The sequence below is a fragment of the Penicillium chermesinum genome, assembly GCF_028974085.1.
Source record: "Penicillium chermesinum strain IBT 19713 chromosome Unknown utg000009l:1.0-952002.0:1.0-954369.0, whole genome shotgun sequence".
In the NCBI taxonomy this organism is placed as follows: domain Eukaryota; kingdom Fungi; phylum Ascomycota; class Eurotiomycetes; order Eurotiales; family Aspergillaceae; genus Penicillium; species Penicillium chermesinum.
The window spans coordinates 595,246-606,844 of record NW_026695319.1 but is presented as its reverse complement, the minus strand read 5'-3'; the positions used below and the strand labels follow the sequence as shown (position 1 = coordinate 606,844).

The window sequence follows — 11,599 nt, the reverse complement described above, 5'->3', positions numbered from 1 at the left end:
CCAGTCGAGAGATGCAGAAACCTCGCCGTCCAGCATATGAGATAGGTCATTTCGCACATAAGGGAACAGAGAGACTAGCGTACTGACAAAAGAGAGGCTTCCACTAGACTTCACTACACAGCAAATTCGGTATACATATGCAATCTGATGGAAGGCTACGTCGCTCACGCGCGCACCGTCAAAGCTACAACGAGAATGTAAGAAATGCCGACAATGCCTATTACCACTGACACAGCAATGGTAGCACCCCACGGGGCATCAGAAGGGTATACCTCTCTCACTAAATGGAATCCCAGTCCCACATTGATGATCCCAAGGGCTAGCATAGCACGCCCAAACCATCTATGTAGATAGGCGAAAATACTCTTGCCTCCACTTCTGCGGAAGTAGCGGTGCTGTAGCAGTCCCATTGCAGGCTGAAATATCGCGAGACCAGCGACGACGACGATTCCGATAATGGGATGATAATGCGTCAGCAGACCAAACTTGTTGGCCAGCGATATTCCGAGACCGAAGCCGGCAATCGCCACGGCGAGTGCAAAAATCTGGAGGCCGCCATGGATGGCCACGGTGTTGGAAGACCGACCAAGTCGGAGGTATAGAGCTGCCGAGGGAAATAGAATGACAAATGCGACGATCATCAATACGCCGTGGGCGACTTTTTCTCTGTAGATCAGCTTGAAGTTGGACGTGGCCGTATCTGTGAAGCTCCCGCTGTTGCTGCCATTGCTGGGATCCATGGTGGACTGGGAGAGTGCAATTTTAGGAAGACAGTTTTGATGGTTTACGGAGGGAATGGGTCCAAGGCAAGGAGGAATTCAGCAATGGAGGGAACCTCATGACTACTGTTTTTGAAGTATACTCAAAATAACGTTACCCTGCTACTCCCAGCATTCTTCTAATTTCGTCAACAGACATGTTTATTCGTCTTAAACGTAAGTACTGTTCCTAATCAGGGCCATACTAGCTGCGACGATCGATATGAGTTGACCGGTAAGGCGCACGGAAGTCTAGCCTTCAGCCACGCAATCACATATGTATGAACAGCTTGGCGTACCCTCAGCTTTTAAGACAAGTGATACATCAGCCTTGGCAGTCAGTTCTTGACTCGCGATGCGATTTCACCACACGGCTCGAGTATCCCAGGACAGCAATTCCACACCCGCCACCAATCTGCTTTAGTTTTGATAGATCTATTAGCGATCGGTCCCTTGCCAATCTCTCGTTCAGAGATAGGCCATTATCCAGCTTCTTAGTTGATCTGGCTTCGGTCATCTCCAGCACTCGTTTCTGTATCCCAGCATGAATAGCACTTTCAAGAAAGATCATGTTTTGGTCAGCAGACAGATAGGATTTAGTCGCAAGTCTAGGTGTTGGCCCGACGGTTTTATGGTTACACAGCCCAGTCTGATCGGAAATTCTGGGATATGTAAGTCTCTGTCATTTAGTCGTCGGTAAATATTCGATCAATCAAAGTTTTTGCAATACCAAGGGCTTGTACCGAAAAATCAACGCATCCCGCGTTCTGTGGCTTTGCATGACACCAAGGTAGTATCGCCTTGGAATCCGAGAATTCCACCTGTCTCATTCATATCGGTCAAGCCTGCTTCGGCCAATACTTGGTTTACACTGACACCACAAACAACCCAGGAGCTGACGAACAATGCTGACAATACCATCATGCAACATAAGGCTAGTCTGGGAGCTCACCCTGTCGTGGACCCTCTCTTGAGACATGTTTCCGAAATATATTCTTGCATGGGTTCCTTTCAGTGTCACTCTGACAAAGGCGCACAGGACTAACATCTGGACCATAATGGGCAGATTGCCGGAGGATAACGAGCATTGGACTACAGTTCTTCCTGTGGATAGGACCTCAACGTCTGTCAGCTCCACTATCCAGCTAGGCTAGCCCGGGGCAATGCCGAATTCAGGAAAGGGAAAATGATACAAATACCACCCTCCCATTATTGACGACGGTTGCCACAATCAACTTGAACATCTGGATTAGAAATGGAACAACTTGAGACCTCACTGATTGTATTGTAGGATATTACCCAGCTCTTGAGTGAACCAAGTACATACGACCATAGGGTGTGGAGAACAGGGCTTCCCGTCCGCTCAGCCGTACTTAAGCCACACGCCGGTCAGTTAGTACTATGGTGGGTGACCACATGGGAATCCTGACTGTTGTATGTTTTTGCTTACCGGCTTTAACCCTACCGCAACCGAAAGATTTTGGACGAAAGGTATGGGGTATGGTGGGTATTAGGAAATGCACGTGACTGGGCGATCCCCACAGTGCCTGGAGATACGGTTGCCCTGTAAAGCCGCGGACTTCAAAATAGTGGCTATAAAGATTGACCGGTCGGGTGCTGTACGATAAAGAGTAACAGTCTTACATTGCTCAATGCGCGCACTCAAATGCACTGGGAGGTCAAATTTTCAAGTGAGAAGATCAAAAAAACCCGTTCGGGGGAGTCACATGATGCTGAGACGTGCCCCTCTTTCAGGCTATGGGAGCTTGGTAATAGGTCTTGTTATGAGCCACCGTACTAGTCTATTTCATCATGAAATCGACAAATTTTCCTGGCAAAAATCATGGACTTCAGATTGGAGATAACTATGGTCCAATCAACTTTGCCCCAGGTAAGCTAGGGAACTCGACAAGGTCGTGGTCCACGGGTTGCCCATCGCTTCCCACTTCCAAGCAATCGGAATGTCCTCTGACAAATTGGGTTGCCAGATAATTGTATACGGGACCTCTTCGTCACAAGTCCGCGTGACGACAAGGAAGCATTAAAACGCAAGAAAAAGCGCCATGCTGCCGGAACTTGCGAGTGGATACTCTGCGCAAAGGAGCTTACTGCCTGGCTTGGTTCTGGACCGACGGTGGGTCCCCAGAGCCAGACGGCCCAGGTCCTATGGCTTCATGGTAACCCAGGAATAGGGAAATCGACCATGGCCATATACCTTACGGAAGAGCTGCCGACAGCTCTCTCTAAGGCAGGTGGGGGAACGCTAGCCTACTTTTTCTGTGACTCGGGTTTCGACACACGTAAGACCGCGACCTCCGTTATCCGAGGGCTTCTCTACCAACTCATTGAGCGGCACGAGGAGCTCCTTAATTATCTCTTGCCAAAATACCATGCACGCGGGGCAAATTTGTTCACCTCATTCGATGCCCTCTGGGAGATATTTATGGCCATGGCGGCGGATCCGACCACTGGCCGAAAATACTGCATCATTGACGCGCTTGATGAATGCGATCGGGAATCGCAAAAAGCCTTACTGCAGCAGCTGGAAGATACCTTTGGAAGCCGAGAGATATCACCCAATATCCGGATATTGGTCACTAGTAGGCCATATCCGGAGATACGTGAGAGCTTGGAAATCTTTCCAAATAAAGACTTGGCTTCTTTTCCTCAAAGAGTAAAGGACATGGATCTTTTTATCGAAGAAAAGATCAATTCCCTGGCCAGAAGAAAGAGATACACCAGCAAGGTTGAGGGCCAGGTCCGCAGAATCCTTCGAGACAAGTCCGAAGGTACATTCCTGTGGGTTGGCTTGGCATGTGACGAGCTAGAGGATGTTCCGTCAAAAGATGCCGTCCGCGTTTTACAAGATATCCCGCGAGGACTGAATTCACTCTACGAAAAGCTCCTGGAGGAGAGTTTGAAATGGAGTGAGACGAGCCGCGACATTATCTGGCGCCTCCTGAGCTGGGTGGCTTTGAGTTTGCGACCACTCACTGTGTCGCAGCTCTCCGAAGCATGCGAGCTGCATCAGGAGGAAGAAGACATCAAGACAAAGCTCCAGTTCACATATGAGGATATAGAAGCTTGCCGCTTGATAATCATCATTCAGGACGAAAAGGTGCTCCTACTGCATAAATCAATAAAAGATTACTTGGTTGGGACCAAGCCGAGTAATTTTATCCCGGAGTTCGAGGCACATGCCCGCCTTGCCTATCGCTGCGTGAATATTCTCATTGAGCAATTCCACAGGAGAAATAAACGAAACTCCAGCTTCTTGAATTATGCGTCTCGAGAATGGCCCAATCATGCCCGTATGGCCAAGTCAAGTTTCAAGGTCCAGATACCACAAGAGGAATTTCTCCAAATCATTTCCCCTTCTCGGGAATGGTGGCTACAGCAGCTGAGGTCAGAACCGTTTTTTTACTACATCCCTGGGAGGTTTTCCATATTTCACATAGCTGGAAAATGGGGTATTTGTGCCTTAGTGGATCACGCTTCCAAATTGGAAGTTCAGAAATCCGACAAAGAGGGAACTTGTCATGTTTTACCTGTTGATTGCGTGGACGATTCTGGAAAGATCCCTTTGAGCTATGGTGCTGAATCAGGGTATCTATGTGTTGTTGATGCCTTCTTGAGCCTGAGCGGAAAGGTGACTCCGCCGGTAGTCAAGGCTGCAGCTAGAAACTGGATGAATGGCAAAGCAGTGATGGAACTCCTTCTCGATCGCTATGGAGACCAGATCACTATCACTGATGAGGTAGTTAAGGCTGCAGCTGGAAACCAGAGGCATGGTAAAGCAGTGATGGAACTCCTTCTCGATCGCTATGGAGACCAGATCACTATCACTGATGAGGTAGTTAAGGCTGCAGCTGGAAACCAGAGGCATGGTAAAGCAGTGATGGAACTCCTTCTTGACCGCTGTGGAGACCAGATCACTATCACCAATGAGATAGTTGAGGTTGCAGCTAGAAACGGGAGCAATGGTAAAGAAGTGATACAGCTCCTTCTTGACCACTGTGGAGACCAGATCACTATCACCCATAAGATAGTTGAGGCGGTAGCTAGAAACTGGAGGGATGGCAAAGCAGTGCTGGAACTCCTTCTTGACCACTGTGGAGACCAGATCACTATCACCCATACGATAGTTGAGGCGGTAGCTAGAAACTGGAGGGATGGCAAAGCAGTGCTGGAACTCCTTCTTGACCGCTATGGAGACCAGATCACTATCACCCATAAGATAGTTAAAGCTGTAGCTAGAAACCAGAGGCATGGCAAAGCAGTGATGGGACTCCTTCTCGATCGCTATGGAGACCAGATCACTATCACTGATAAGACAGTTGAGGCTGCAGCTGGAAACCAGAGGCATGGTAAAGCAATGATAGAACTCCTTCTCGACTACCTTGGAGACCAGCTCACTATCACTGATGAGGTAGTTGAGACAGCAGCTTCCAAGGTTGGAATGAGGAGAATGACAAAGCAGTGATAAAACTCCTTCTCGACCACCTTGGAGACCAGATTAGCACCTCCTACCATTCCAACTCCGTCAACCAATTGCGGCAATGAATAATGGAAAGAAATTTTGCCGCAGACTTGACCTCACTATGGCAGTAGTTAGAAGATTGGTAGCCTAAATTCTCAGGCCTTAAATTTTGAGGTCAGGGTTAGGGTCGGCGATGTTGGACCCTGACCCTCTTAAGGTGTGGGTAGAGGTTTGATCATGACAACGCTTTTGCATGAAAAATACTAAAGGAAACATAAGAATAATGATATCTCTCGAGGTCACGAGTCTTGGCACATTTGTGTTGTTGGATATCCATTGGATATCCGCAAATATCCAGAGGATATGAGGTCCATATCCAAATCCGCAGCTTGCGGATATGTATTGCGGATATCCCTGGATATTGTGGATTGTGCCGCAGTCTAATAACATGTATTTTTTCACCACACTAACACTATAGAAGCGAAAACAGCATTCAAAACAGACCTGCAGACGAACGCTTCTTCAGAGGAGATACACTTTCCTATGTTTCAAAGTGTCGCTTCCCGCTAACCTCCGATTATAGCAGAAAAATATCCCTTCCTGCAAGGCCGTGAAGAGAATACCAGAGATCACAAGACCTATCATGATCAACAAGCCCCGTGGATAGAGCTCGGAGGATTCGTCCTGTCTAAAGATCTGGGCACCTCCCATCAGACCGCCGGTAGCTGTCATTACAACTGTTTGTCAGTGTTAGCCTTCTGAGGCCTGTGTTTTGTATGCTCGAGGACCTACACATACTGTTAAGGTGAAAATGTTAGTGACATCATTTTGCTTTCGTGATAAGAGGCAGACTCACGCCATATTGATGCTTCGTTCCTCGGGGCTTCCGCTATTGACTTGAATCCAAGCATTGTGGACAGGGTGATACCCTACCGCGAGGCCATTTGCTGTGGTCCAAAGCCCAAACTTACTCCAGGTCCCGACATGGGGCTGGATACACCTTAATGCTATAAGTGCGATCAGATAGCACGCCTGCGCAGTCATCACTGTGAAGCCCCATTTTCGAAGCTTGCCGCCAGCCCACGCAAATAAGAGAACCACGGGGAGAGTTATAAAGTTGCCAATGGCTGCCAAGGCATTCGCCGAAATTCTCGAAAACCCGAGGGACACCATGATGCTGGGAGTATATGTCGTCAGCGGGCTCCAGGTTGCGAAAACACAGGCTGTGGCAAGAAAATGTGGCCATTTTCTGAAGTTGGTCACAGTCTTCCAGACCACCTTCATTGGTATCTTTGGCTGCGAAGATTCTCCGGTGCTCAAATCAAGGTGAGTTGTACCCTCCGCATCTTGAGGGATACCATCGGCTGGTCCACCCGGAAGTAATGCAAGAAGTGCGATTGAAACCAACACAGTCCAAACCCCCTCGACTACCGAAAATGTCAGCTCAAATGGCCACCAATGCGCGATCTTCAGAAAAGCCTCACCTAGGAAGATCCATTGCCATCCCCACAGGCCACCTTTCCCATCCAACTTCAACAAGCCTGCTCCTATCAACGGGCCGACCGCAGTCCCGCCAAACATACCAAAGAAAAAGATGGCGATTCGTACCGTGATATCCTTTTGTGTGTACCACATGGAAAGAGTAAACATCGCGCCCGGAATAAAGCCGGCCTCTGCAAGGCCAAGAATCGATCTCGTGATAAGAAACCCAGTACGGTTGCGAATGAATATCTGCATGGCAGCGATCAATCCGAACACTAGAACTTGACCACCCAGCCACCAACGGGCACCGATCTTATCTGTCAGCCAATCTTCTAACAAAGGTCCAACCGATATCTTACCCGGTGTAGAACAATATTAGAGGGGATTTCGAGCACAATGACACCCAAGAACATCAACTGGTTTCCGAGGTTTATAGTGTTCTGGTCAGCGGAAATCTTTGATGCGAAGCCGCCCGTTAGAGCGCTCGAGATGTTTGTTCGATCCAATTGGTAGCTGGCGAAGGCGAAAACAAGCAATGGGAGCACTCTCATATCCGCGCTGCCGAGTAATCGTTAGCATTCATGCACCAAAATCATGTCTAGCAAGCCACCTGGTGCATTCTAATACATTTTGCGACGTTCCCCTCGGGCACCCGAGTCGCTTTCGACGTCATTCACGACCGTGGTGCTGGTCTTTTGACTCTCATAACTGGGTTCGGAGAGCATCATAGAGAGTATCCTGTGATGAAACAGGACTCCGAAGGGTTGTATCTTTTTCCATATGAACAATTTACTGTGAGTCTTTGTGGACTTTCAAATGTACGTCAAGGACCCCCGTAGCGACAGGTGAGGACCCTGGGAGCCATGTAGCACCAGCATCGACAAACCAAGCGTCCCATCTCCACATCTGCCCACCTTTCACCATATTAATCCATACTCCAGAGTCTTGCTCCTTTGTTCTTTTCTAGGTCGAGGGGCTATAGATTCTGGAGCAAGAACCTCGGAGCTTTCAATCCGCTTAAAAGTTTACTGAGGAACGGTATCCTCGTCCGTACCGACGCCAACACGTTACCTCTTTACAAGCGTCATGCCACTTCTCCATTTCTTACCCTTCTTAAGTTTTGTAACCCCATATTCTCCGCAACGGCACCCCATCCGCCGAGCGTGACGCGCTCAACCTTCTCCCCATAGTTATACAGTTATACACCCACCACGCAACTCATTCAGAGCACGAGTTCCATCATCACCAAGCGATCCATTGAGAAAGACTCGATCGCCTATTAAACTACCAGGCCTCATCACACTAGACGCATCGAGACACTCCGTCCACAATGGAAACCAGGTGGCGTAGATAGCCGCAGACGGCACGCCCAACAGACCGAGGGAAATCAAGACCGACTCAACAACTTCCGCCTCAGATATAGCTGGCCTCTGGAGGTCGACCCGCATATGATAGCTCATCCCGCAATCATTCTCATCAGGGCTTCCATCCTTTTCCCAAGCCGTTTTCGCAGGTATCCTGCCACCGCATATGCGTTGGTTATAATAGCATGGCTGTCTGCAAGGGACTGGCCTCTACCCGATCATCATCGCGTTGATATATTGCTAGCTATGTTGCGACGATGGTATGCAATTCTCTATCTGCAGCAACGCGAGTGAGCTGGCCACCCGATTCGAGCCCCACTTCACGAGACAGATCCCCCCTGGTTTCATGGAAATATGCAAGATCGATCAGCCTCATTCAAGCCAAGAAAAAGAAGATTCCAGAAGTTCATGCACAGTGGCCTTTCGACCTTAACCGCTAAACAATGGATTGTGCAGCTCAGAGGAACGTCCATATCAAAGATTGTCGTGTGTGGGCCAAAATAATTTACGTTTCTTACTAGCTTCGTGTTATCATCGTTTGATAACCGGCTACCCCTGAAATCTCCCATCCTCCTCCGGTTGCTCCCACTAACCACCAATATGCCTACCGATATTGCTACACGCGCCGCCGTTTTGGCCCTCATTGCGATAGGTAGACCGCACGCCGAGATATCTTCTATATTAGCCGTTCCGAAAAGTACGATCCGAGATATTCATTCTCGCGCGATTCAACGCGGTTTCGACCATAATACGCGACCCTTGAAGATCTGTGACGCTTATGTGGTTAATGCGCCGCGCTCTGGTCGCCCTAAAAAGCAGAGGGCTGAGTCACAAGATAATATTTTTACGGAGGTTCGTTCTGATCGTTATGGCCAGGAAAAGACCTATACTGACTTTGCTAGCGAGCTGAGTCCGAGAGCGACAATGCATCTGCACTGCTGGATTGACCACCTGCCAAGACATATTGAACAGTGTATGAGCCTGGAAGGGGGTGGATGGGTATCAGGAAGGGTGATACGAGGGAAAACAATACTGGTCTAGGTTAGAGATAGCTTAAATATTGGGTGCGCGACAACTCTCGATAGGGCCGGGCCGTATGTGAAGCGCGGGTTTGTCGGCGGTTTCCCGCAGCTTATCTGCGCCCGCCGCTCCCCGCAGCCGATAAGCCGCGCAGAATAAATGGTGCCTATCGGTACTTGGCCTGCATTATTGGATCACATCAGGATGGGAATGTTCGACTTGGTCATCGTCAATGCGCGGGTGGTGTCTGCTAGTGACATTGTGTAATCGGCCCCTGTCCGTCCGCTCGGCCGTTTGCTAACAATCTCAGGACTTGTTGCATCGGAGTCAAGAATGGCAAGATTCGAACACTCGTAGACAGTTTCGGAGACGAGGAGATCCAGAGCGCTAGGGTTATTGACGCACAGTATGTCCCTCCAGTAAAGGTAGAGTAGAAACCCGGAGACTGATTGCATCTTAGAGGAGCTTATGTGATGCCAGGAGGCATCGACGCCCATGTTCATTTATGTCAAGATCTGAAAACTGGTATGTGATCCTCCATTCGAGAATCAACTATCTGGACAGCATTTGACTCTTTCAGGGCCGCATGGACTGGGAGGTGCATGCTCGGATAACTTTGAAACGGGTTCCAAGAGCGCCGCCGCGGGGGGAACCACCACAGTCATCACATTCGCGACTCAGACTCGTGCGGAAGAGGATAAGAGCTTACTCGATGTCATCAAGGCGTACAGTGCACGGGCAGAGGCTACGGGGAGTTATGTCGATTACGGCTTCCACATTATTATCGTGCGAAATGATAAGGACGTGCTGCAGAAGGAAATGCCCATCCTGAGAAAAGAATGGGGAATCAGTAGCTGCAAGCTGTTTTTGACCTATGAGACGCAACGGCTGACAGATTCGCAACTTCTGGATGTTATGTATGAGGCCAAACAGAACTCTATGACGACGGTACGACAGATCCGTGAGGGGGAACGACTTTTATGCTAATCGTGTAGATGATCCATGCAGAGAACGGTGACATGATCCAATGGCTTACAGGTAAGGAGTGCCATCACTCAAATTACTGCCAATTGTCAAGACTAACATGTTACAAAGACAAGTTGGAAAGCAAGGGAATGGTCGGTAAGTTAGAAATGGCCAGCTCTTGCCTGATCCTCGGTTGATGATTCTAGCCCCTTATTATCATGCTCTTTCAAGGCCACCTCTGGTCGAGGGAGAAGCCACAAATAGAGCCATTGCCCTTGCGCAACTTATCCAGAACCCTATTCTGTTCGTCCACGTGGGCTCCGCAGTATGTCTTCTAGCCACCCCCAGAGGATCAAATATTGACCCGTTTTCCCAGCTCGGAGCCAAGAATGTGCGCAGGGCGCAGACAATTGGACTACCTGTCTATGCAGAGACTTGCCCTCGATATTTCCACCTGACATGGGAAGACCTGGTAATTGCATTATTCTTCATTTGCCCGCGGAACTGTCGCTCATCTTCGTCAGAAACGGTTCCACTCCCCCACATGCTTCGAAAATAGCAAGATGATCTGCTCACCACCTCCGCCTCCAGACACGTCTGATCAAGAAGAGTTGTTTGTGTATGCCAGATTCTAGTAAAAGATTTTGAGCGGCTCTAATTCCTATCAGTGGTCTTGAGAACGGCACATTCACCATTTATTCATCTGATCATTGTCCCTTCCGGTACGACCATCCACATGGCAAACCGTCCGGGGTACTCGAGGACCCAAAGAGTATGGAAGGCGAGCAGTACTGTGAGGGTGATGAGCTCCGTAGCCTCCTAGCAAGGAAGGAAGGCGCTTTCAGGTTGATCCCGAACGGTATACCTGGCGTCGAAACCAGACTGCCACTTCTGTATACCGGAGCTCTCGCAGCTGGTCGAATTACTCCACAGAAGTTTGTGGAGCTGACATCGACGAACCCTGCAAAACTTGTGAGTGGATTAGGATTAACATGGCACTTCAAAAACTGACAGTATCTAGTATGGTCTGTACCCGCAAAAAGGTACGATAATGCCTGGTTCTGATGCAGACTTGGTGATCGTAAGTCCAGAATATTTCTGTGGGTTTGCTTCCTCGCTCACAATTGGCGACAGTGGTACCCAGACGACTCGTTCAAACCGTTCAATCTAGCAAACTCGATGCTTCATCACAATGTTGACTGTAGGTCTTATCTCTTCTTGAAAAGGGAACTTGAACTAATGCAAACCGAAAGACACTCCTTACGAAGGAATGAAATTTGTCAACTGGCCCAGATATACCATTCTTCGCGGCAAGGTAATTTGGATGGAGGGAGAGGTACAGGGCAAATTGAGAGACGGCCAATATGTCAAGCGTGGACCTAGCCAACTTGTACGCGGAGTCTCGAAGACTACCCAGGATCCGCGTCGTGTCGCATCTTGGCTCTACGAGTGATGTATGCTCTAGTGCCAGCTTCGCTTGTGTCCTTTTCTTGCACCAGTTTAAATAAGACACGCCTCAGTAGACTATT

General features: G+C 48.9%; 6 protein-coding genes across 6 annotated transcripts; 3 read left to right on the top strand and 3 right to left on the bottom strand.

The window, feature by feature from the left end:
- Nucleotides 1-164: 164 nt before the first annotated feature.
- On the bottom strand, nt 165-740 carry N7468_010659 (cytochrome b561 domain-containing protein; the record flags this gene model as incomplete). The annotated part of the gene is made up of 1 exon (XM_058479954.1): nt 165-740. One exon carries the CDS (start codon nt 738-740, stop codon nt 165-167), a length of 576 nt encoding a protein of 191 aa, XP_058325477.1.
- A 343-nt stretch (nt 741-1,083) lies between these two features.
- On the bottom strand, nt 1,084-1,329 carry N7468_010658 (uncharacterized protein; the record flags this gene model as incomplete). Its single annotated transcript, XM_058479953.1, has 1 exon — nt 1,084-1,329. One exon carries the CDS (start codon nt 1,327-1,329, stop codon nt 1,084-1,086), a length of 246 nt encoding a protein of 81 aa, XP_058325476.1.
- A 1,241-nt stretch (nt 1,330-2,570) lies between these two features.
- Nucleotides 2,571-5,241, top strand: N7468_010657 (Pfs NACHT and Ankyrin domain protein; the record flags this gene model as incomplete). Its single annotated transcript, XM_058479952.1, has 2 exons — nt 2,571-2,649; nt 2,747-5,241. The coding sequence occupies 2 exons, from the start codon at nt 2,571-2,573 to the stop codon at nt 5,239-5,241; spliced, it is 2,574 nt and encodes an 857-aa protein (XP_058325475.1).
- Nucleotides 5,242-6,090: 849 nt separating this feature from the next.
- Nucleotides 6,091-6,975, bottom strand: N7468_010656 (uncharacterized protein; the record flags this gene model as incomplete). Its single annotated transcript, XM_058479951.1, has 1 exon — nt 6,091-6,975. The coding sequence occupies one exon, from the start codon at nt 6,973-6,975 to the stop codon at nt 6,091-6,093; it is 885 nt and encodes a 294-aa protein (XP_058325474.1).
- Nucleotides 6,976-8,684: 1,709 nt separating this feature from the next.
- Nucleotides 8,685-9,031, top strand: N7468_010655 (uncharacterized protein; the record flags this gene model as incomplete). The annotated part of the gene is made up of 2 exons (XM_058479950.1): nt 8,685-8,936; nt 8,987-9,031. The coding sequence occupies 2 exons, from the start codon at nt 8,685-8,687 to the stop codon at nt 9,029-9,031; spliced, it is 297 nt and encodes a 98-aa protein (XP_058325473.1).
- Nucleotides 9,032-9,308: 277 nt separating this feature from the next.
- N7468_010654 (uncharacterized protein) lies at nt 9,309-11,523 on the top strand (the record flags this gene model as incomplete). Its single annotated transcript, XM_058479949.1, has 13 exons — nt 9,309-9,367; nt 9,415-9,510; nt 9,565-9,629; nt 9,685-10,052; nt 10,100-10,142; nt 10,200-10,226; nt 10,277-10,395; nt 10,447-10,542; nt 10,595-10,689; nt 10,739-11,042; nt 11,092-11,151; nt 11,205-11,271; nt 11,324-11,523. The coding sequence occupies 13 exons, from the start codon at nt 9,309-9,311 to the stop codon at nt 11,521-11,523; spliced, it is 1,599 nt and encodes a 532-aa protein (XP_058325472.1).
- Nucleotides 11,524-11,599: the final 76 nt, after the last annotated feature.